The following is a 23,830-nucleotide window of genomic DNA, read 5'->3' as shown; positions in this document are numbered from 1 at the left end:
GAAGTGATCTGGAGAGCTAGGCAGGGACCACATCTTGAAGAACTTCATCTGAACGATGAGGGGCCTGCCATCAAGATTTTCCTCAAAGAGGTGACAGGTAGCGTGCCATTTGACTTCAGAGAATGAACAATCTGAGATTTCATCTGGGCTTTCAGAGTTATTCACATCCAAGGCTCATGTGGGCTAGATGACTTCTCAGCAGAAGGTAGAGATGTTGCACAATACTCCTTCTCATTATCTTTTATCCACAGGATATGATGGATGATATCTGCCAGGAGCAATTTCTAGAGCTTTCCTACTTGAATGGAGTACCAGAGCCCTCCCGTGGACGTGGGGTGCCAGTGCGAGGCCGGGGAGCTGCACCTCCTCCTCCACCTGTTCCCAGGTAAAAATAATAGAGACAGCTAGAAATGGGATGTAAATCTGACTGCTAGTACCATTTCTATCTTCCTGCTGCCCTTATCTCCAGCTTAGAAGGGGTCTCCGGATGTGTATGTTGCATCAAGAGTGGAGTTCTAGGGTGTTCCCTGGTGATCTAGTGGTTAGGATTTGGCACGTTCACTGCTGTGACCCAGGTTCAATCCCTAATCAGGGAAACAGATCCTGCAAGTCATGCGGCACAGCAAAAAAAAAAAAAAGAGTGGAATTTTAGATCTTGGTCACTTTGGCTGTAAGCAGGTGCAGCAGTCCTGCCGAAACTGGTGTTTGTTTTTAACTTTTGAACAGTTTTCAGCATTTTTAAATGGTGTCTGACTTTAGAATTTTACCTTTGCTGACTGACCTTTATGGACTATTCAGACTCTTAAGACAGACTGTCCACTAATAATACATTAGCAGGTCCACCATGGGCCTGGGGAACCTTCCAGAATGGGTCCTTTACCTACCTACACATCCCTCTGTGTTTTTGTTTTGTTTTGTTTTGGCTGTGCTGCACAGCTTGTGGGATCTTAACTCTAGGACCAGGAATTGAACCCTGGCCACAGGAGTGACAGCACTGAGCCTTAACCACTGGACCCCCAGGGAAGTCCCCATTCCTCTGTTTTGATAATAGTCAACTTAAGCCATCATAAAATCTCCTACCTGGCTCCAGAATTTTAAGACAAGTCTGAATATGAAAGTAGCCTATTTATTAAAAATATCCATTTAAAATAAACTCTTTTTTGCAGGGGCCGTGGCGTTGGGCCACCTCGGGGGGCTTTAGTGCGTGGTACACCAGTGAGAGGAGCCATCACGAGAGGTGCCACTGTGACTCGAGGGGTGCCACCCCCGCCTACTGTGAGGGGTGCTCCAGCACCAAGGGCACGGACAGCAGGCATCCAGAGAATACCTTTGCCTCCGCCGCCTGCGCCAGAAACATATGAAGAATATGTAAGACGTTTGGACCATGTGCCATTTCTTAATAGCTAACAGATTGTCAAAGGAAGTTGAGTGACAGGGCCTTGGCCCTTGATGTAGGTGGCAGGAACTGCCTATAAGGTTTAGAATCTGCCTTCTTCTGTTGCAGTGATTGTTAAACTATGAGAGAAGATTTTTCCATTTTAAGTATAATTTACTATATACATAGGTAGATGAAACAGGAAATAAGCTGTGCCTTGATGTGTAGTGTTTTAATAAGGGGACTCCCCCTACTACTACTGATAATGCTGATCAAGTTCAACCTTGAACCTTATTTCCTGCCCAAGCTGAAAGGGTTTTTTTAATTTGATTGATCGTTTTCTAAACCTTTCTTTCTTGACTATTCCACAACAGATGTTAATACTTTAGAGGAAAATTCCATGTTCTGTTCATTCATAAGCCCTCCATATTACCTTACCTACTTTGTGTGATTCTGACTTTTTCTGTTTCATTTCGTTTGTAGGGATATGATGATACATACGCAGAACAGAGTTATGAAGGCTATGAAGGCTATTACAGCCAGAGCCAAGGGTGAGTCAGGCGGCGGAATTGCTGTTTCATGTCCTTGGGATATAGAGGGAGTTGGAAGAACTGGGAGATTTAGGCAGAACAAATCTAAGGAGCAGATGGATCACCTTTTCAGAGTGTTGCCTCTGCTTTTGACATCTGTAAGGCACACACCTGGATCTGCAGATTTGGAAAACTGTGAATCTTAAATTATAATGCTGAATCTGGGATTAGCATATGAAAAATTCCTTAGCTGTGACTACATGAGAACAAAGGGAAAATGCCTTAAAATTGTTTTGATTAGTTATTTTAAAATGTCACAACTACATTAAAGTTGCATAGAAGTTTAAAAGGGTACTAGATTCCCATTACTTAACTCAGATTTTTTCTGCTCTTTTTTTAAAAAACATGTTTTTTGTGTGTGTGTATATATGTGTCTTAACTGTGATGGGAAAGGCCTCTCTTAATTCTGCAGTGGGGACAAGACAGTTTTTTTCATATTTGCTTATTCTCTTCCAGTGAGCCCTGTGAATGTGTGTGTGTACACTGGTTAACACTGAGCTTTTTGGTTGAGCTTTTTCACTTTAAATTGTGTGCTATTCATTTTTATTTGCTGTAGTTGTCATAATTTTTAAATGAGTATCTAGTATGTACATGTTTTGGAAATATTTTACGTTTGGAGATGGGGGTAGAATGAACTTTTGTTTGTTTTGCACCCTCAGTAAAATGACTAAAATATGGAAGCATTTGGGAGAAAGGTAAAACTGAAACATGGTTGCTGTATAGCTCTAATACTCTGTCTTTGGCTTTCAGGGACTCAGAATATTATGACTATGGACATGGGGAGGTTCAAGATTCTTATGAAGCATATGGTATGTCTTTATTTCTGTGGTGGGACAAAATGTGCAAGTAAGTGCCCAGGAGAATGCTGGTTTTGGGATTATTGGGGGTCAGGCAGTCATACACCTAAGGAGAAACCTCATAAAAAGATCAACATGTTGATAGACGTGACACTAGAAATCCTGCTCTTATTTAAATCGTGTGGTGTGTAGTAGAAAGACTGTTGAAATGAGTTAGGTGTACTCTTGGATGGCTAAGCAGATGTCCTAAACTAGGGCTAAGGTCCAGGTTGACTGGTTGGAGCAGCAGGCTTTTTGGCTGACACTGACTTTGTTTCTGCTTTAGGCTGGGAGATGGCTAGATCTGGGTTATGTTGCTGAGCCTTTGCTGCAAGATACCTAGGCCACATTGATGGATAATAAGAATGGAATCATATCCAACTTTTCTGACCCACCTCATTTTTAAAAACAATTTTGGATCTCATTGTAAAGAATCTCAGTGTAGAGGATATGCTAGCTGAAAGAGACCCAATGACAAGAGCAGTTTGAGGGCAAGAAGGGTGCCTGTTAGATTAGAAACCGGGGACTGGAGCCGGTTCAAGACGGTTCAACTTCCTGACTCTCTTGGAGACATCTCAACTTAGTCCTTAATCCCAAGAGAGCTATAGATGCTGGAATGGCAGCAGGACCAAACTGCCTTTCCTGAGGCCTGGTTGAAAACACATTGCTCAAGCGGTATCCTCAAGAGCCAGATATGGCCCTGTGATAATTGGCCCCAGAGGGAGTGCCATGTGGCAGTAGATGCAGAGAGAGCAGCCTTTTAAATATGAGATGTTTCCAGCATACCTGTGGGAAGTCCAGAGACCTTGGCAAGGGACTCAGAAGTTGACAACTTAAGATAGTAGTTGACAGTCTCCCTTACACCTAACTGAAAAGAGGAAAGAGCCTCTTAGGGTTCCCACAGGTAGACTCCTCACCTCCTCAGCATAGTATTTTGCAGCCAGTCAGCTGCTTGTCCAGGGGAACAGTTTTTACCAGCTCTAGCTAAATGGTCCTGGACAGTTGCCATCTGTAACACTACACTGCTCTGCTCATATGCCACTGTTTAGAAGGGTGGTATGATTGCCCCAGGGTATTTCCCACCATCGGTGAGCAGTACAATGGGACCTCTGTAAGTGTTTGACTAAATTACATTTCTGTTTTGCTAGAAAAAAGGCTGCATTGCAACAGGCAGGCTGCTCCTTGTGCTCCTGGTATGATGCTGCCATGGTTAATCTGTTCTGATTTCTGCCTTTATAAACAGAGTTAGAAAAATATACTGCCTTATTGGTACAGTAAGAAGTCACTTAGAAAGTGATGGACATGTCTATTGTACTAGAGGTATAAACAGGCTTAGATAGCAACTTTACATCCACGTAGGGGTTTTAGACCTAGAATGATGGAAACAGATGTTGTGAATGCAAAGTGAAGTCAAGTGAAGTCGCTCAGTCGTGTCCAACTTTTTGCCACCCCGTGGACTGTAGCCTACCAGGCTCCTCCGTCCATGGGATTCTCCAGGCAAGAATACTGGAGTGGGTTGCCATTTCCTTCTCCAGGGGATCTTCCCGATCCAGGGATCGAACCCGGGTCTCCCGCATTCTGGGCAGACGCTTTAACCTCTGAGCCACCAGGGAAGCCCTAGAGAAATAGCAAGCCTGGGTAAAGTCTGGGGGTGAGCGGAAGGAATAAACTTATAAACACAACTCACGTTCATGAGAGATCAACTCTAAAAGTACATGATTGTTTTTGCTATAGGCTTTTCCCTGACACAGAGGAAAACCATTTGAGGATAGCAGTCACGTTGTCTAGCTTCTCTGGACTATTGGCACAAAAATGAGATAATGAATTCTCCTAATGAGTGCTGTTGACACATTTGATTGTACTTCCCACCGCCAGAGCAGTGGGCCAGCTCTGCTGGTGGAGGGTTCTTGAAATGTGACCGTTGCTTGCTCTTCCCAGGGAGCCAGAGGATACTTCTCCACAGGCAAATCTGACTTGCTGTTGCATGGAAAGGGAGCTGCCTCTGTTGCTTTCAATCTGAAAGACTTCCAGAAGTTGTCACCTTACTTGAGGCTCTCTCCTGAACTGCTTTGAAAATAGGAAAGAGCATTGCAGCCCCAGTGAGATTGATTTCCTCACTGTCTGAAGCAAGGTGTTGGGTTTATCCAGGTTTGGGGGCTGGAATATAGATCCTGCATGTTGCCTATGGACAGCTTCTTTCCTGGACATCACCGCAAGTCCTTTCTGAACTGTTTGCTTCTGGCCATCCACTCAGAACTGCCCTATACCTGGGAAGTTGCCTGAGCTGCTTGGGAGGGAGGGCGAAGCAGAGTAAAAAAGTAAGAACCACAGAGGAGGTGGCACGGCATTGGAAGCAAAGCAACATGTTTGGTGATCTTTACCAGGTGACCTACACCTGTCCATTCCACAATGCCATTGGCACATGGTTTATAAACTGTTCTTGCTTTTCCCCACAGGCCAGGATGACTGGAATGGGACCAGGCCGTCGCTGAAGGCCCCTCCAGCTAGGCCGGTGAAGGGAGCATACAGAGAGCACCCATATGGACGTTATTAAAAACAAACATGAGGGGAAAATATCAGTTATGAGCAAAGTTGTTACTGATTTCTTGTATCTCCCAGGATTCCTGTTGCTTTACCCACAACAGACAAGTAATTGTCTAAGTGTTTTTCTTCGTGGTCCCCTTCTTCTCCCCACCTTACTCCATTCTTAACTCTGCATTCTGGCTTCTGTATGTAGTATTTTAAAATGAGTTAAAATAGATTTAGGAATATCGAATTAATTTTTTAAGTGTGTAGATGCTTTTTTCTTTGTTGTTTAAATATAAACAGAAATGTACCTTTTATAATAAAAAAGAAGTTGAGTAAAAAAAAAAAAAACACAAACCTGTTAGTTTCAAAAGTGACATTGCTTGCTTAAAGGTTCTGAAGTTAAGACTTGTTAACTTTCTCTTAGTTTTGATTTGAGGCATCCCGTAAAGTTGTAGTTGCAGAATCCCAAACTAGGCTACATTTCAAAATTCAGGGCTGTTTAAGATTTAAAATCACAAATGTTAACGGCAGTAGGTGCCACCATGTAAAAGTGAGCTCAGATGTCTCTAAAAATGTTTCCTTTATATAAAAAAACACATGGCGGTTGAATCTTAAGGTTAAATTTTAATATGAAAGATCCTAATGAATTAAATAGTTGATGCAATTTTTAACGTTAATTGATTTAAAAACAAAACAAAATTAGGTTCGTAAAACTGAATTTTTCATTACGTGGGTTTTGAAATCTAGCCCCAGACATACAGTGTTGAGAGATACTTAGTGGGAAGTAGTTTCTAAAGAGGTTGATTTGGGGAGAGGGGCTGGCCACTTGAACTGAATTTGATGCAGAGCTTTTTAGTCATGAACAACCTTTCAGTAATAGTTCTAATAATTAACATTTCAGTATTTCAAAAGACACAGTATTTTGTCCATCTGAGATCCTACACTCCATGAAAAACTCACTTGGACACTGGGGCCAAAAGCTGGTGATATCCTTAAGTTGACGGTTGTCAATATTGAACTGTTCCCAAGGAAGTTAGTCAAGTATGTCTCAACACTAGCATGATATAAAAAGGGACACTGCAGCTGAATGAAAAAGGAATCAAAATCCACTTTGTACATAAGTTAAAGTCCTAATTGGATTTGTACCGTCCTCCCATTTTGTTCTTGGAAGATTAAATGCTACATGTGTAAGTCTGCCTAAATAGGTAGCTTAAACTTATGTCAAAATGTCTGCAGCAGTTTGTCAATAAAGTTTAGTCCTTTTTTAATCAAAGTAAATGTGATGAATTGTCATTTTTTTGGGTGGACAATAAAATAGTTTTCTCTTTCAAATAAACTTAAATTAACTCTAAAGTTAATGGGCTTGTTAAAAGTTGGAGACATTCTTAAAAGTGGTTGGGGGGGATTTTATTTTAAGTTTACCAAAAAAAAAAGTTTATGAGTTGTTAAGTTTTAGTTTAAAAATAACCAAAGCTTTTTCACCCCCTGGAAGTTGTTAAAAGAAGTTTTACCCAATCCTTATCACAAGCTCTGATTTCTGGAGAGAAGAATCAAACTAAGCTAAAACTTGGATTGGTTTCCATACATAGGCCTCAGTATTTAAAGTTCCAGTCACTCTAGTTTGCACCTTTTGTAGAGCCCCTAGGTGGCCCTAAGTGTGACACCAAATCATCTCTGTGAGCTTGGAAAGGGATAGCACTTGTTGGTAGATGATGACAATTCAGCAAACCCTGGGTGCCCTTAAGGGTTTCCCTTCCAATCCCAGAAATGCTGTTAAAAGAACTGGGCTGGGGCAGGATCTGGTGTGAAGCCTGGCTCTGTACCTTCTGAGACCAAGAGAGGAAATGATGGAATTGATTGACCCTGTTTCCGCTCCTCTACATTAATTATTAGGGTTCTCATACCTTCCCTAAGGGAGCAATCTAAACTGCTCGGGGGTGAAAAATCCTCTTGTATGAAGTGCCAAGCTGCCTGCAGCAGTGCATGATGGACATTTTTTTTTTCTTTTTAAAACACACCAACAAAAAAAATGTATTTGTAGATTGTGATAAAGTGTAAATAACTGAATTTTCAACCATGGTTTGAAGTCAGCTTTCAGGGCATTATGTCTTGTTTTGATGAAAAGAGATCACTCTATACCCCCCTTTTTAAAGGAAAATTATCGCAAGAGAATCAGGATGTGTAAAGCTAACATGCATCGCAAAAAACCAAAGGTAACCTAAATGTCTGATTTTAATAGCACATATTTCTCTTTTACATAAACTGTGACAGCAACTTGCATAAACAATTCTTTAGCTGTTAATTTTAATGTTAAAACTTTGCAAAACTTGTTTAATAAAAATAGCTGTAAAAAGAAAAACCATATGCTGCCGCATAAATTAGCCATAACTCTTAATAATCCTGCCCATCACAAGTGAACTGTAATGTAACCTGGGCACAAAGTCTGACATCTTAAATGACACATTGTAAAATTTCAATGACTGTAGTTTAGATCTGCTGCTCCCCAAAGTAAAGCTTTCTGCTCAGCTATTTTAAAATGTACAAGGATTATCCCCTATTAGGTCCCCGTATTGATATTCACAATGAAATGTTACTTAAAATTTCTTTAAAGTTGCATGTTTCTCTCCTGTAATGTGTAAACTGCATGCAGGATCTCTATCTTTTATTTTGTATGTCTTTAAAACTTCCTCTTCAAAATACTGATCTCTTACTTCTCCATTTTCAGGTGGTTGAAAAGTTCTGAGGCATTTCCTGGAATAGAATGGGTAGTGAAGACCCTTGTCAGGTATGTTAAGGTGGCTTTCTATTAAGGATATTGGACTTTTATCCTAACTATAAAATGGTTGTGCCAGGTGGTTTATGCATATTATAGTATATTTCAGTACTTAATATATATATAGTGATAGGAAACATATTACTTCCCAAAGCCACTTATTTCATTTAAGATAGCTCCATGTATTAGAAGTTTTCTTTCATTTTGAATGAGTTGCTCTGGTGACTTAAACTGATTCTACTTTAGACCACTGAAGGAATATCCTGTCATGTATTTGAAGATCATTTATGTTTCTTTCCCAGCTTTAAAAGTTACTTGTTAGACTTGCTAGATCTGATTTTCAAGAAAAGCTAGAAATTTGGATTTTATATACTGCCAGTTGTTTACTGTCTGCTTAGATTCGTGTCAGTCCTTGTAAAACATCTGTGCCACCCAAATGCTGCCCATCACTTGCCAGTTTGCAGCTTCTGTTCAGTTCAGTTCAGTCGCTCAGTCGCGTCTGACTCTTGCGACCCCATGAATCGCAGCACGCCAGGCCTCCCTGTCCGTCACCAACTCCCGGAGTTCACTCAGACTCACGTCCATCGAGTCAGTGATGCCATCCAGCCATCTCATCCTCTGTCGTCCCCTTCTCCTGCCCCCAGTCCCTCCCAGCATCAGAGTCTTTTCCAGTGAGTCAACTCTTCACATGAGGTGGACAAAGTACTGGAGTTTCAGCTTTAGCATCATTCCTTCCAAAGTAATCCCAGGGTTGATCTCCTTCAGAATGGACTGGTTGGATCTCCTTGCAGTCCAAGGGACTCTCAAGAGTCTTCTCCAACACCACAGTTCAAAAGCATCAATTTTTCGGCACTCAGCCTTCTTCACAGTCCAACTCTCACATCTATACATGACTACTGGAAAAACCATAACCTTGACTAGACGGACCTTAGTTGGCAAAGTAATGTCTCTGCTTTTGAATATGCTATCTAGGTTGGTCATAACTTTTCTTCCAAGGAGTAAGAGTCTTTTAATTTCATGGCTGCAGTCACCATCTGCAGTGATTTTGGAGCCCAAAAAATAAAGTCTGACACTGTTTCCCCATCTATTTCCCATGAAGTGATGGGACTGAATGCCATGATCCTCATTTTCTGAATGTTGAGCCTTAAGCCAACTTTTTCACTCTGCTCTTTCACTTTCATCAAGAGGTTTTTTAGTTCCTCTTCACTTTCTGCCATAAGGGTGGTGTCATCTGCATATCTGAGGTTCTTAATATTTCTCCTGGCAATCTTGATTCCAGCTTGTGTTTCTTCCAGTCCAGCATTTCTCATGATGTACTCTGCATAGAAGTTAAATAAGCAGGGTGACAATATACAGCCTTGACGTACTCCTTTTCCTATTTGGAAGCAGTCTGTTGTTCCATGTCCAGTTCTAACTGTTGCTTCCTGACCTGCATACAGATTTCTCAAGAGGCAGGTCAGGTGGTCTGGTATTCCCATCTCTCTCAGAATTTTCCACAGTTTATTGTGATCCACACAGTCAAAGGCTTTGGCATAGTCAATAAAGCAGAAATAGATGTTTTTCTGGAACTCTCTTGCTTTTTCCATGATCCAGCGGTTAGCTCCTATTAATACAAACTAAAAGACATGTTAGGATTATTGAGATATAATTCATATACCATACTATTCACTTGCTCAGTGTACAGTTCAGTGGTTTTCAGTATATACAAAGTTGTACGGTCATCACCACAATCAATTTTAGAAAGTCTTTATCACCTCAAAAAGAAATACCGTGTCCATTAAACCATTTCCCACAGTCCTTTTATCTTTTCTAGGTCTAAGCAACCATTAATTACTTTCTGTCTCAACTTGCTTATTCTGGACACTTCATAAAGTGGAATTATACAATATATAATCCTTTATGACTGGCTTCTTCCACTTGAGAATGTTTTCAAGCCATATCCATGTTGTAGCATGTTGTCAATACTTCCCCTTTTTTGTCAAACACTGTTTTATTATTTGCATGTACTACATTTTATTTACTGCTTTAGCCAATATGAATAATGCTGTGAACATTCATGTACAGAGTTTGTGTGGACATATGTTTTTTGTGGGGTTTTTTTGACATGTTTTTAACTTTGGGGTTATATATCTTAGGAGAGGAATCGCTAGGTCATGTGGTAACTCTGTTTAATTTCAAAGAACTGCCAAACTTTCTTACACAGAAACTAAACCATTCCTACCAGCAGTGAGGTTTCTAATTTCTTCACATCCTTACCAACACTGACTATTTTTCTTTTTGTTTATTATAGCTATCCTATACGATGTGAATTGGTATCTCATTGTGGTTTTGATTTGCATTACTCTAATGACCAGTGTTGAGCATCTTTTCATGTACTTATCCACCATTTGTCTTATCGTCTTTAGAGGAATGTTTATTTAAATCTTTTGTCAATTTTTAAATTGGGCTATTTGTCTTTTTATTATTGAATTGTAATTTCTTCATATATTTTGATGCTGGACCCTTGTCAGATATGTGATTTGCAAGTATTTTCTCCCATTCTATGAATTGTCTTTTTATTTTCTTTGAAACCTGAAACAGTTTTTCATTTGATGAAGTTCAGTTTGTCTGTTGTTTTCTTTTGCTGCTTATGCTTTTTGGTGTCATAGGTAAGAAGCCATTGTCTCTTTGAAAGACCTAAAGATTTATATCTTTTTCCTTCCAAGAGTGTTATAGTTTTAATTCTGACATTTAGATCTTTGATCTATTTTGCTTTAATTTTTGTATATGAGGGGGAATTTCACATTCTTTTGCATGTGGATATCCAGTTGTCTCAGCACCATTTATTGAAAAGACTTTTCTTTCCCCTTTAAAGACCGTGGCATTCTTGTTGAAAATTAGTTGACCATAGAGGTATAAATCTATCCCCTTTGAAGTTGGTATTACTTAAACTGATTAATAAAATTTGAGGCATACAGCAGCTACTCAATAGCTGATTAGAGTATTTTGGCATCATTAAGAGCTCATCACTGGTGGGTCTGGCATTTGATCCCAGGTATGGATGACTCCAAGTCATGCCTGTAACACTGGAGGCTGCTAACGTGGAAACGAGGCTGTTCTAGCTACCATGCCTGGCTGTATGTACTTCTCCAGAGGCTCAGAGGCTGAGCCCGTACATGCCCTTCCCCCACCATCAGCCTCCTTTGCTTGTCTCCCCATCTCCTTCCAGGGTACTCATCAGTGACACTGCTGCTAAAGAAACTCTCTCACCCTTCCTTATCTAGGGATATGGCAGCATTCAAATAGCCTTAGGGTTTGTCCACTCTTACTCTCTCTCCCACCACTTGCCACCTCCTGTCTTAGACTAAAAATGTAGGTGGAGATGGGTTAGCAGCCACTAGGGCTTTCTGGCCACCAAGGGTGAAACAGACTCGGACCGTGTTTTATTTCAGGAACAGCAACCTGAGAGTTAGGGCCTGTAAGGCTTCTTGCCTGCATGTGCCGAATGCTCCTGAACCAATTGAACTAGGAGGATAAGGGTGGTGCTGATGGGTATTTTGCTCATTTGTTTGAACCTTAAGTAATCCCTCCTGATCTCAAACCCTGAAGCTGTATGTCACCCAAAGATCATTTGAGTTAGAATACATCAAGCAGCACGCGGACTCCCTCTTGATATGTTGTCGTGCTTTGCATGAATCTGTACAGGCTACTGTTTGCCAGCAGAGTTACTATTAACTTTAATATACATCTTAACTTTATCTCATTTTATTACTTGTTTATTTCCATTATTGATCTTGACCCCATTTTTAAAAATCACTTATTTATTTATGGCTAAGCTGGGTCTTTTGTTGCTACACATGGGCTTTCTCTAGTTGCAGCAAACGGGGGCTGCTCTCTAGTTGCAATGCATGGGCTTTTCCTTGCGGTGACTTCTCTTGTTGTGGAGCACAGGCTTTAGGCACACAGGCTTTAGTGGTTGTGTGTGGGCTCAGTAGTTGCAGCTCACGGGCTCTGGAGCACAGGCTTAATAGTTGCGGCGTACAGGCTTAGTTGCCCTGTGGCATGTGGGATCTTCCCTGACCAGGGATTGAGCCCATGTCCCCTGCATTGGCAGGCAGATTCTTATCCGCTGCATCACCACGGATAGCCCCCTTGACCCCCACCCCTTTTTTTTTTTAGAGAAAGTGACATAGAGAAAATAGGCAGCTTTGCCAAGCTAAGAGAGAGAAAAAGTTAATTTTCTCTGTCTACTGTATGTCTGTTTTTGTAAATGAGGCAGCTGTTACTAGGGGAGGTGAAGTAATTTACCGTAGTTGCGTAACAAGTCATGGAGGAGGTGCCCATTAGCATTTTGTACACCAAAACCCATTCTCTATGCCAAAAGCATGCTGCTGCTTTAAGATAAACACCATATTTCATTGACACTGAGGGCATGTGTTATGAGATGCATCATGAAATAGTGCACAGAAAGAAAAAATACTGTCAGTTAAACTGACAAAGTGGTTTGTTTTCATGAGTGTTAAAATGAGTCCTGATTTCAGAAATGATAAAATCAGAGAAAAAAGGTCATTATTGCATTTTTGTCAATTCTAACATTCTTTACTGTATGCCATTCACTATCTTTTCCACCTGAAGTAGCTATTTTATCCCATTTTTACACAGTTTAACACACATTTTTCCATAATGGCAACTAGCTTTGGAACCTTTGGGTGGGTTATGCTCTCCCAGGCTCAGTTTTTGTTTCATTTTTATTATTTATTTATTTGGCTGTGCTGGGTCTTAGTTGCAGCATGTGGGATCTTCGATCTGTGTTGCGGTATACAGATCTTTAGTTGGCAGCATGCAAGATCTAGTTCCCTGACTAGGGATCGAACCCAGGGTATCTGCATTGGGAGCACAGAGACATAGTCAGTGGACCACCAGGGACGTCCCAAGTCTCGGGTTCATCATCTGTAAAATGGGAAGATAATATTTATTTTACAGTTATATATTTAAAATTTAATACTTACTTTACATTGTTGTGAAGGTTGGGTGAGTTACTGTATAAAACATTCAACAGGACATGTGCTAAGCACCTATATAAACAGGCTGGGAGAGTAGGTTAGTGCTGATTTTGAAAAGCTAAATTTTAGTCAAGGAATTTGGACATTCTCCTAAAGTTTAGGGAGGTATTTTAAGGCCTTAACCAGGAAAGTGACTTGAGCACACTTGTGTTTGCCCTTGCACTGGTGAGCTGGGGAAGTAAAGGAAGCAGATGGTAAATACCTTCCATATATGCATCACTCCTTTGTGGGAGAGCAAAGGAGGTATTCTCCCCTCCTCATGCCTGTCTTCTGCTCCCTCTTACCTAAAAGCCTTTTTCAGAAAGAATAGCCATCTCTCCTCTCAGATGTTTGGGCTATTTGAGGGAGGGATGTTAGGCCTTCACCATACATTGAGGGCATCATGCTATATACTGTCCTTTTCACCCACCCTGTGAATTAGAGACCAAAACTCTCTGAGTCTCCACTGATGAAAACCACACTCTTAAGGAATTACTAAGCAAGGCTTTGCTTAACCACTTTCAAGTCTTGAATGAATGAAGTCTCTGCCACCATTTCTGAGCTAACTGTCCAGGGAGTATCATATTGCAGCATCTAGGGCAATTCTTAACAACCTTGTGAAGTGAGAGTTATCCTGGGAAACTGACATGCACTTGTTAGGGTGACCACGGGGTCCATGAGCTGGAGTCCAGACCCAAGTCTCTCTGCTCCTGGTCTTTCCTCTGCATCTACAGTGGCCACCAAGATTCGCTTACACTGGAAGTGGTTCCCAGCTTTGATACATGGGTTGGGTGGTACCCCTAGCTTGATTTCCAGATTCCTAAAGTTAAAAAAATTAGATCCTTCCTTGCCCTCCCTTTTTCTCTCTGGACGCTCATGTACCTCTTGCTCTTTGAATTGTTATTGCATGTTTAAAGCTAGCAGGCGTCTGATGAATATTTAATAGCCTTGAGCAGACAGGCTGCATAGAGCTGTGTGAGGCTACCACTGTTGGAAGGAAGCACAGTGCACTGCCTGACTAGCATTCTTTTGTTCCCTGTCTTTACCCTTGTAGGCCCCTTGGGAGCAAAGACCTGTGGTGGGCACTGCACCCTAGTCCTGTTGTGGCCTGATGGCTCGCAGTGAGGCTGCATTCAAGTAGTAGACCAAACCCATTTGTTTGGTACTGAGGAGCAGATATATTCACTGACCTCTAAAATCAATTTTCTACCCCTCCGGCTGTATGTCTTCTACTCAGTAGCCTGCTATGAGTCTGGGGCTGAGGATGTGTTCTTTTCCAGTGTTCTGCCAACTGTAGCTCTCTTTTTAAAAGGAAGGAACTTTGTATCTGGAAGGGATTTGAATTTCATGACCATGCTGCTGGAGGTTAGCTCCTTGACATTCCTTGACTACAAATCCAGCAGCTTCTCAGCAATGAGTCTACTTCTCACCCCCAGCCTAAGCTGTGCTGGTTGTCTTTGGCTGTATCTCAGGAAGGAATGAGCAGGTTGGAATTTTTATACAGACACACAAGCTATCACAGTGCTTTTTCCTCACCTAGACCAGGGGAGCTTTTTGCTTCAAAGAGGCCTTCTCATTTCCCAGTCAAATTGGGAGAGGTTGTGCGGACTCCTGAAGAAAGACAGCCCATTTGAGGTGTTTCCAGGCATAGTCCAGCTAGGCTCTCAGCCCAGATTAATCACCAAAGTAGAATACATTGCTGGAAATTTGGATACTGTTCATGCTCCTAATACTGCATTAAGATGCCTGAATTAGCTCTGGGGCCTGCATTAGACCACCTCAGGGTAGCCAGTCTCCTCAGCAGGTACGTAAAGCATTTGAGCCAGAAGATGGAGATACAGAGCTAATTCTTCTCTGCTCTCTTTGGACTCCATCAGCCTTCATGCTTCCTACTTACGGCCTCGCTTTAGGTACAAAATGAATGCTCCCAATCTCTCAGGGTCTCTGGGGTTGGAATGTAGGAAGCAAACTCTGCATCTGCCTTTGAAAAAGAGAAATACCTGATGTTCTGATAACGATTCTTCATAAGCTTCTCTCAGAGATCAGTATAAATGACTCCTCTCATTCTTTTATTTTTTTAATACATTCACTATTATAAACTGGGACACCTACTATGTGCTAGACACTGGAGAGTCAATGGTAAGTAACATAAAACTAGTCCCTGACCTCATGAAGCTTATAGTATATCTGGGGACACAGACACTAAACATATTAATCTCTTAAATAGCATAAATCACCTACATTGTGATAAGTGCTATGAAAGAAAAGAATGGGTACTGTGAGGACATAAACGGGGGCTAACCTAGCTCTGAGAGTTTCCTTGAGGAAATAATGTTTAAGCTGACATCTAGAGTCAGAGTTAACTAGACAGAGAGTTTGGGAGATGGTCTAGGGAAAGGCCATGAAACACGTTCTAGGCAAAGAGTAGGGCTGAGGCAGCTTCAAGGTGAGGTAGGAATCTGGGCCTTATGCTGTGCTCATCACTGGAAACTGTTGAATTCAGTAGTCAGAGGTAAGAAGTGGCACAGTTAGATTTCTACTTTTTAAACTTCATTTGCTCCTGAGTGGAGAATGGGTTATGGAGATCTACAAGGAAAGAACTGAGGAAGACCTACACTAGGGTGACGTCAGCAAAAGTGTCAAAAAATGAATGGATTCAGGAACTTTTAAGAGAGAGAATGAACATAATTTGATGATTGATTAGGTGTGGGAGAAGAGGGCCCCAAGTTACTGGCTTGAACAACTGGGGGATGGTAGTGCCGTTTCTTTTTTTTAAGATGAGCACAGTTACATTCTTTGGCATGAGATTAGGGCCCTGGCCTGTGCCCCAGGCTTAGGATGTCTCTCCTATCCAATTCTCAGTGGATAATGCTGAGAATCGGGGGCTGGGAAGAACCAGAAAAAGTGGACCTTTAAGCCTAGAATTGAGGTACCAATAATAGCTATGAGAAGATGCCTGTTTGCTTCCAAAGGATTTAAAACTTTTTGTTAATCTTTATCTTTTTCACATCTCTGAGAGAGTAGAAATTATTTTCTTCTTTATATGGCTAGAGGTTCCAATGCTTGTGTAGTTAATGGCCCCGAAGGTCTAGTTGCGTCTGTCCCAGATCACTCAGCTCAGGCATGGCCAAGGATGGGAAGTGTGAGGCTCCATTTTCATTGCCTGACTGACAGCAAAAAGAGAGCTCGTAGACTGTGGACTTCTTTTTCTACCTATCTGTGTACCTAAAACCTTGTCTAGGATGCAGTGAACTGGGGTTGTGCTGTAGGGTGAGATTGAAAGGGAGGCAGAGTGGTCAAATGGGAGCCTGGGAATCCCCCCTGTGTGGCAGCTTCATGCTTCATAATTTTTTTGCCTATGTCTTTGCAGCAATCAGAGGACTCCAGAAACCAGGAGAGCTGTCTACTGTGTCAAGGCTGGCCTGAGGGCATTTGCTGAGCACAGAGAAACCCAGGAGAGGAGATCAACAGTCTTTTCCCACCTACCTCTTGATCTGTCTGATTTACCCACAGAAAGCCAGCTAGAGTCCCCTAAGAGTCTCTAGGCCCAGAATGCAGTCCTTAGGGCAACAGGGGATTGTGATGCTAACAATTAAACCTGCTCAGGACCTGAAAGATTGAAGGGGACTGACAGTATCCTCAACATGGCCTCCTAGATGTGAATAAACTGCCAACTCCAATTGTGTCATTCCCAGTTTGCCTGCTTCCCTTTAGTCTCCAGCAGAACTGGCTGGAGCCTGCTACCACCGCCTCCTGTTTCCCATCCTGCCACATGTGTTTTGTGGGTGCCAGCCTTGGACACTTGCAGAGGTCTCCCAGAGAGTAGCTGGTCACCGCCTCTGTAACAGGCTGAGAAAAGCCATGTAAGAAGGTTCATATACTTTAAAAGGCAGGTTCTTTAGCCTCAGAGCCTGTCATTTTTGTTGGTTAGTTAAGTCCAAAAATCTCTTGAAGGATAGGGTAGGGCTTTTCCCACTTAACATCTGGACTATATCCCTTCCCCAGCAAACACCTGGCACTGAGGAGTTCAATAAAGGTTCAGTCAAGTGATGATGAATCCCACTCTGGTAGCTTTCATCAGCTTTGAGAGAGAGCCAAAGGAGGTGTCCTGTCTTAACTCCCACTCTCCTTCCAGCTATATCAGGCCAGCTATTTATCCTAATGTTTTCTCTTAAAGGATGGGAAAGTCAGCCTTTGCTACACTTCTGGTTTCCTGTGCCAGTGCCATAGGCCCATAGACTGATTTTACAGAGGGCATCTTGAGAGGTTAAAGTGGAAGCATCCCACGGTCCACCAACAGAAGAAGGTGGTGGTGCTCAATCGTGTCTGACTCTTTGCACCGCTATGGACTGTAGCCCACCAGGCTCCTCTGTCCATGGGATTCTCCAGGCAAGAATACTGGAGTGGGTTGCCATTTCCTACTCCAGGGTATCTTCCCAACCCAGGGATCAAACCCCCGTCTCTTGACTTCTGCATTGACAGGTGGGTTCTTTACCACTAGTGCCTCCTGGGCACCCCATTTAAACAATACTATTTCACTTAATCTTCCAATCCACTATATTCATGAGGAAAGAGGCTCAAAGAGGATAAATAACTTGCCTAAGGTTAAAAAGAAAACATGCTATCAGTCCCTGCTTTTGACCTTTTGTAACTCTTAGAGCTTTGAAACAGTAAAACATTGTGTTTGAGAGGTTTATTTAGGGTGACAAACCATCCTTGTTTACCCAAGACAAGATTCCTGGGATGTTGAACTTTCAGTCCTAAAACCAGGAAAGTCCCAGGCAAACTGAGATGAGTTTGTCAGTCTATGTTTGCACCAAGACCTTCAATTCAGGGTTGGCTGCTCAGGCTTCCTTTTCCCTGATTTCCTGGTCTCCTAGGCCTCATCGGTGGCCAGTTTCTTCGTCTAGCATTTGAGGACCTGCTTCAGTCCAGCAGGCAGAGGAGGAATTTGGGGTGGAAGGATTCAGGAATCAGATGGTATCTTCATCATGGAAAATGGAGGTGCAGAGCCTGGGTCACTACTTGAGAAGCCAGTGCTAGATTCTAGGCGGTCCTGCCTACCTTCCATCCCCAGATATAGGATATGTAGTTAGAAACCATGGGTTTACAGGGCCAAAGCCAGACAGATCTAGATTCAAACCCTAGCTCCTCACTTAACTCTCTTTTTCTGGGTCTGTTCGCTCCATAAAAGTAGGATAATAATCCCAATCCATTGGATGGGACCTGAAAAGCAACTGAAATGTGTGTGAAATACATCCCACAGGGTCTATGCATAATACTGTTCCACACTCAAGTGTCCTTCCTCCCTCTTTCCTGGCTTGTGTTTCTTACCCATTCCTGTCACCTGTCATGTCTGTCACATACTCCCTTTTCCCATTACCACTTGCAGCCCTAGGGATTTTCCTCAGGGAGCCCTGACCTAGTGGGCTTGGCCCACCCACCCAGCTGCCTTGCATGTCAGTCACCTCCCCTTTGAGCAGAGAAGGAATGACATCAGCTTTTCCCTCTCTCTCCCCATTGAAGCCTCTGGACTGTTTTGAGCCATAAATATTTTAGCTGGGCCTTTTTCTGGCTGTTGCCAGGGTGATGGACTCTCAGGGGACTGGGGTGGGAGTGTGGAGGCGGGGCTCCACAGCCTGGCCTAGCTGGAGAGCCGGCCTTGGAGGGCCGGGTACAGGCCTGGCCAAGAGCCAGCCCTCGCTGCAGTAGTTCTGAAGGCTGTTACTCTGCCTGCCTTCCCTCTCCCAGGCCCATGAGAGCGGCTCCTGCTGTTTTCCAGGCCCAGTTCTGCCCTTGAACACTGCTTGATCTTGGGTGGATCACTATATATCTCTCGGCCTTCATTTCAACAACTGTAACAGAAAAGTCCATTTCACCAGTAAGTGGAGAAGATAGGTTTTGTAAAAATCCTACAAACACGTTTGATTAGTAAGTTGCGATTGGAGAAGCCTAGGGCCCACAGCCCTATCCCATAGACCTACAGGCTGGGGTCCCGGGGCAATGAGGATGCCACTCTAAAGGCTGAGTGTCAGACACGGCACAGCCTCCCACTCTCCCCCGTGCCCCCTATTCCTCATGCTTTACCCCCAGCTCCTTTTCTGAGGTGCCCAGGCCTAGCTAGACAACCTGGACTGGCACGAGGGATTCTAAGAAATTCGGTCCTTATGAACAGAGTTAATGAAAGAAAGCCTCTTTGGATTGAAATACAGAAACTGGATCTGGCCCTCACTCTTCTAATGCCCGCCCGCCCCACCTCGCACCCCATCCTAGAGATCTAAGGAGAGTTGCAAAGCTGTAGCTCTCAGCAGCATGCCCCATCCCCTTTGGGATGGCTCTAAGAAACAAAAGAGCCAGAGAGAGGGGTGCCTGGCTCCATGCCCTATCCCTACCATAGAGAAGCTCTGGATTGGGTCCAGAATTCCACATCCCTGCCCAGCCCTGCCCACCAGTTTTTGTGTGGAGTTGGAAGCTCTGATTCCTTTGTATCGAGCTCCCTCTGATGATTGAGATGTGCATTGCGTGAAAATAAGATCTCAGACTAAATCGCAGGCCACCCTGAACGGTGGGATGATTTGCTAGTACCTGAATTTCTCCTTCTTGACCCTAGCTCCTAGTGACAGCCATTCCATTTCCTAGGTAGGACAACCGTCCCATATGTTTAGTTCTCTGTCATTAATCCTCACAATGACGTGGGGATTACTCTAATTTTACAGATGAAACGGACTTAGGTGAAATCAGATCTAAACACCACTGTATGTAGCATGTGGCATTCAAGACCCTCAAGTGATATGAACTTAGCCTATAGCTTACCTCTGGACCTTTGCTCATGCTGTTTTCTGTGTTGCCATCCCCCCATTCTTCCAGTATGTTACATACCAAATCCATCTGTATTGGGAAAGCTAACAAAATACAACATTTTCTCAAGCTCGCACATACTATGTCTCTAATAAGATAAGCCGTGGATGAGAACAAATGTCTGAGAATAAGTGGGTAAGTGTCTCTGAGATGTGGAAGGTTGGATGGGGAGATTAACATACATGTGGAAGTCAGAATAACCCAGGAAATTAAAAGAACATGAAGACATCTGGATTCTCTTGTAGTAAAAAAAAAAATTAGGTGTAAGTATTCTTGCTGTCAAAAAGGACAAATCTGGGAAACAGGCAGAAATTTAGGTGACATTTCTTCAAAAGTCATCAATCTAAAATTCACATTAGTTTTCTTGTTACTTCATAATATATCCATGTTTTAATACTGGGTAACACTTAAATAGCATTTACTATACACCAGGTATGTTTTAAGTACTTTACACTGTCTAACTTGATCTTCACCATAAAATAGGTACTAATATTTTTTCAATTGAAATGTAGTTGCTTTATGATAGTATATTCATTTCAAGTGTACAGCATAGTGATTCAAAATTTTTCTGTTATACTCCACTTAAAGTTATTATAAGCAGAGACTTCCCTCGTGGTCCAGTGGTTGAGAATCCACCTTCCAATGCAAGGGGTGTGGATTCTATCCCTGGTCGGAACTAAGATCCCATTGAGCCTGTGCTGCAACTGCTGAGCCCACACACTCCAGAGCTCATGCTCCACAAGAGAAACCCATACGCTGCAACCAAGACCCAGCATGCCCCAAAAGTTACAAATACTGGCTATATTCTCTGTTCTATACAGTACATCCTTGTAGCTTATTCATTTTATACATAGCAGTTTGTACCTCTTCATCCCCTGCCCTTATCTTGCCCCTCCCCTCTTCCCTCTCCCCACTGGTAACCACTAGTTTGTTCTCTACATCTGTGAGTTATACTATCCTCACTTTATACTGAGGAAACTGAGGCACAGAGAGGTTAAGTAATTTCTTAGGGTCACGCAGCTCCTAAGTGGTAGAGCCAGGATTTGATTCCATGTAAGTCTGGCTCAGAGAAGGTGCTCTGGGTAACTATACTTTAATATTGAAAATACTGCCTTACATTGCTATGAATAAAACACTCCAGGAAGCAGTATTGTATTTTATGCTGTGGTTTCAGGACCCCCAGAGGTGTGCATAATCCAGGCCGAAAACTACGGATCTTGAGGACAGACATGCCAACCTTGGTCCCAGAATAACAGAACCAAGGAAGAGATCCAAACTCCTGACGTCCAATGACACATGGCTGGCGCAGAGCCAGTGACATTTCCTCAAAAATTCAAGACTCCTGGGAGAGCCAATAGAGATCAAGTTAATCAGGAAATGAAGACATACAGGAGGGAAGTGAGGGCCTCAGGGTCACAAAACAGCTGAGATGTGTGGGCACAGATCTAGAGGACAAAAACCTAATGAACATCCTGCCATCGTCCGGTTATTTTCTCCACAGAGCCTGTAGGAGGCAGATGTAAAAGGATCAAGTCCCTAGATGTTTCTAGTAGATGCTGAGATGGAAGTGTATATTGTTCTAGATTCTTTCAGTAGCAATTGTCAGACACCAAACTGGCTTTTTGTAACAGAAAAGTCCACAAAGACCAGATATACCTGGATCAAACGATATTGTTAAGAAAATGACTCCTGATTCTCTAACTTTTCTGTGTTTCTTTGTCAGCGAAGTTCTCCCCGAAAGGTGGCAAGATAACCACCAAGAACTTCAAGTTTATATTTTATTTCCTTAGCCATCCCACAGTGGGGAAATTTTATTTCCCAATAGTTGTGGCAAAGGTCCTAGGATTGCATCTCATTTGGCTGAACTTGGGTCACTAACACACCTCCACCCTCACCCCAGCCAGTCCCTGTAGCCTGACGTGGCAGGGATGGAATGCTTTGATTTGTCAGGCCAGGGGCATCTGCACACACTGGAACTGCAGACTAAGGCAGCCACCCTAAACTTCATAGACAGAGTGGGAGGAAGGGTAGATTCCCAAGGGGAAATCAGTGTTCATATCAGAAGAAAGAGGAATGAATGCTGGGCAGGTAAAATCAGTAGTCAAACTTTACAAGGTGAGCAGGAGCCACAGGTAATGGGTCACATGCATAGTGGTCCATTTGAGTGCCCTTCGCCCCTTACCCTGGGTTAATTGAACACCCTCAAATCAATTAAGCAGGATTTCCCTTGTGGCACAGTAGGTAAGAATTCTGCTCCAGGAAGATCCCACATGCCAAGGAGCAGCTAAGCCTGTGCACCACAACTTCTGAGCCCATGCTCTAGAGCCCATAAGCCGCAACTACTAAGCCCACACGCCCTAGAGCCCGTGCTCTACAACAACGGAAGCCACTTCAATGAGAAGCCCGTGCACCCTAAAGAAGAGTAACCCCTGCTCGTGGCAACTAGAGAAAGCCCATGAGCAGCAATGAAGACCCAGTGCAAACAAAACTAAATAAATGAAATTTTAAAATGTTTCTAAAAAATCAATACAGCAAACATTTCCTGAGTATTTGCCATGTACGAAGTCAAGTACCTTCCACATAGTAGATGCACAGTAAGACATTCCCCTGCCACCAGCCCCAGTAAGGCACTTACCAGACTCAAGCTATTGCTTCTGCCCTGAGGAATGTAACAGCCAAACTCCTATTCTCAGAAACCAGCTCTGATGTCATCTCTTATGAAGCCTTCCCTTGATTACCTCGCCTGTCAAGGTTAGTCATCTTCCATCCACCTCTGAACTTGGTGCATACTGCTGTTGTTGGGTCATAATTTATTGATTCTCCTCTGCGTCTCTCCCACTAATGAGCGGCACCTCTGTATCCTCTGGCCAACATATAATAGATGCTCAGAAATGCTTATTGACCTGAGTTAAAATGAGATCTCATGAATGGCCCAGCTTCAGTCATTGTCTATGGAATATTCCCGAAATCCTTTAGCTTCCCTTACCAACTGGCTTCCTTTCGAGAGCTAGTTTGCCACTACCTAAATTCAACTGAACTGATCCCAAATAAATACCTATCAAACACCAGGTGCTTGCCACCTGTTGGGGATTCAGTAACTAACAAGATACACTTCAAGTTCAGTACTCTAAAGAGGTCAGAACCAGCTCTTCTAACCAGAATTTCTTTGGCTAGAAAAAGAAATCTCAGCCCTGGTTTCTACCCTACTTTGTGACCTGCTTTGTGATGTGGTAGTTCTCCCTTCCTAAGCCTCTTTTTCCCCAGAAAGGAAGGCCTCCTTGTTATTAATATAGCTCTATAATTTAATAGATGTATATGTTAAACTTCATATTTCCATTTGCCTAGGCTAAAAACCATGGGGCAATCCTTATCTTCTCTTTCTTCCATTCGCACACCTATTTGTGTTTCTTTGCACACCTATCCAAATTTGTCAATAAACCCTGTTGACTTTACCTTCAAATCCAGACTCCAATCATGACTCATTTTACCCAGTCTGGTACAAACCATCAATATCTCTTGCTACGATCACTGCCATAGCATCCTGGTCTCCCTGATTCCACCCTTCTGCCCTACAGTCTATTCTCACAGGACAGCTGGAGTGATTCTTTAAAAAAGGAAGTTCAAGCCCTCCAGTAGCTCCCATCTCATTCAGAGTAAAAGCCACAGGTCCATTCTTTCTCTCTGACTCTCCTGTCTATTCAATTTCAAGCCACATTGGCCTCCTTGCTGTTTCTTAAACACATCAGGAGTGCTTGGTGCTTGTACTTGAGGGCCCTGCCTGGACTGCCCCCTTCCTCCAGGTATCTACATGACTGACTCACTCTCTCCTTCAAGTGTTTGTTCAAAAG

General features: G+C 42.8%; 1 protein-coding gene across 2 annotated transcripts in view; it reads left to right on the top strand.

The window, feature by feature from the left end:
• Positions 1-16,759, top strand: part of KHDRBS1 (KH RNA binding domain containing, signal transduction associated 1) — a 35,363-nt gene extending 18,604 nt beyond the window's left edge. The window contains exons 5-11 of one of the 2 annotated variants that reach the window (XR_008201064.1): positions 252-385; positions 1,167-1,368; positions 1,859-1,926; positions 2,716-2,774; positions 5,258-5,450; positions 8,056-8,115; positions 16,495-16,759. Coding sequence is in view for 1 of the 2 variants with exons in the window: in XM_052658640.1 (XP_052514600.1) it covers positions 252-385; positions 1,167-1,368; positions 1,859-1,926; positions 2,716-2,774; positions 5,258-5,355 (561 nt within the window). In the remaining variant the exon portion in view is untranslated. Of the gene's footprint in view, positions 1-251; positions 386-1,166; positions 1,369-1,858; positions 1,927-2,715; positions 2,775-5,257; positions 6,595-8,055; positions 8,116-16,494 lie in introns of those variants that run through there. The other variant, XM_052658640.1, reaches the window with a different exon arrangement.
• The last annotated feature ends 7,071 nt before the right edge of the window (positions 16,760-23,830 follow it).

This window comes from Budorcas taxicolor, chromosome 2, assembly GCF_023091745.1.
Source record: "Budorcas taxicolor isolate Tak-1 chromosome 2, Takin1.1, whole genome shotgun sequence".
Classification (NCBI taxonomy): Eukaryota; Metazoa; Chordata; class Mammalia; order Artiodactyla; family Bovidae; genus Budorcas; species Budorcas taxicolor.
Note: the sequence above shows the minus strand (reverse complement) of the source record. Positions and strands in the feature narration are given on the sequence as shown.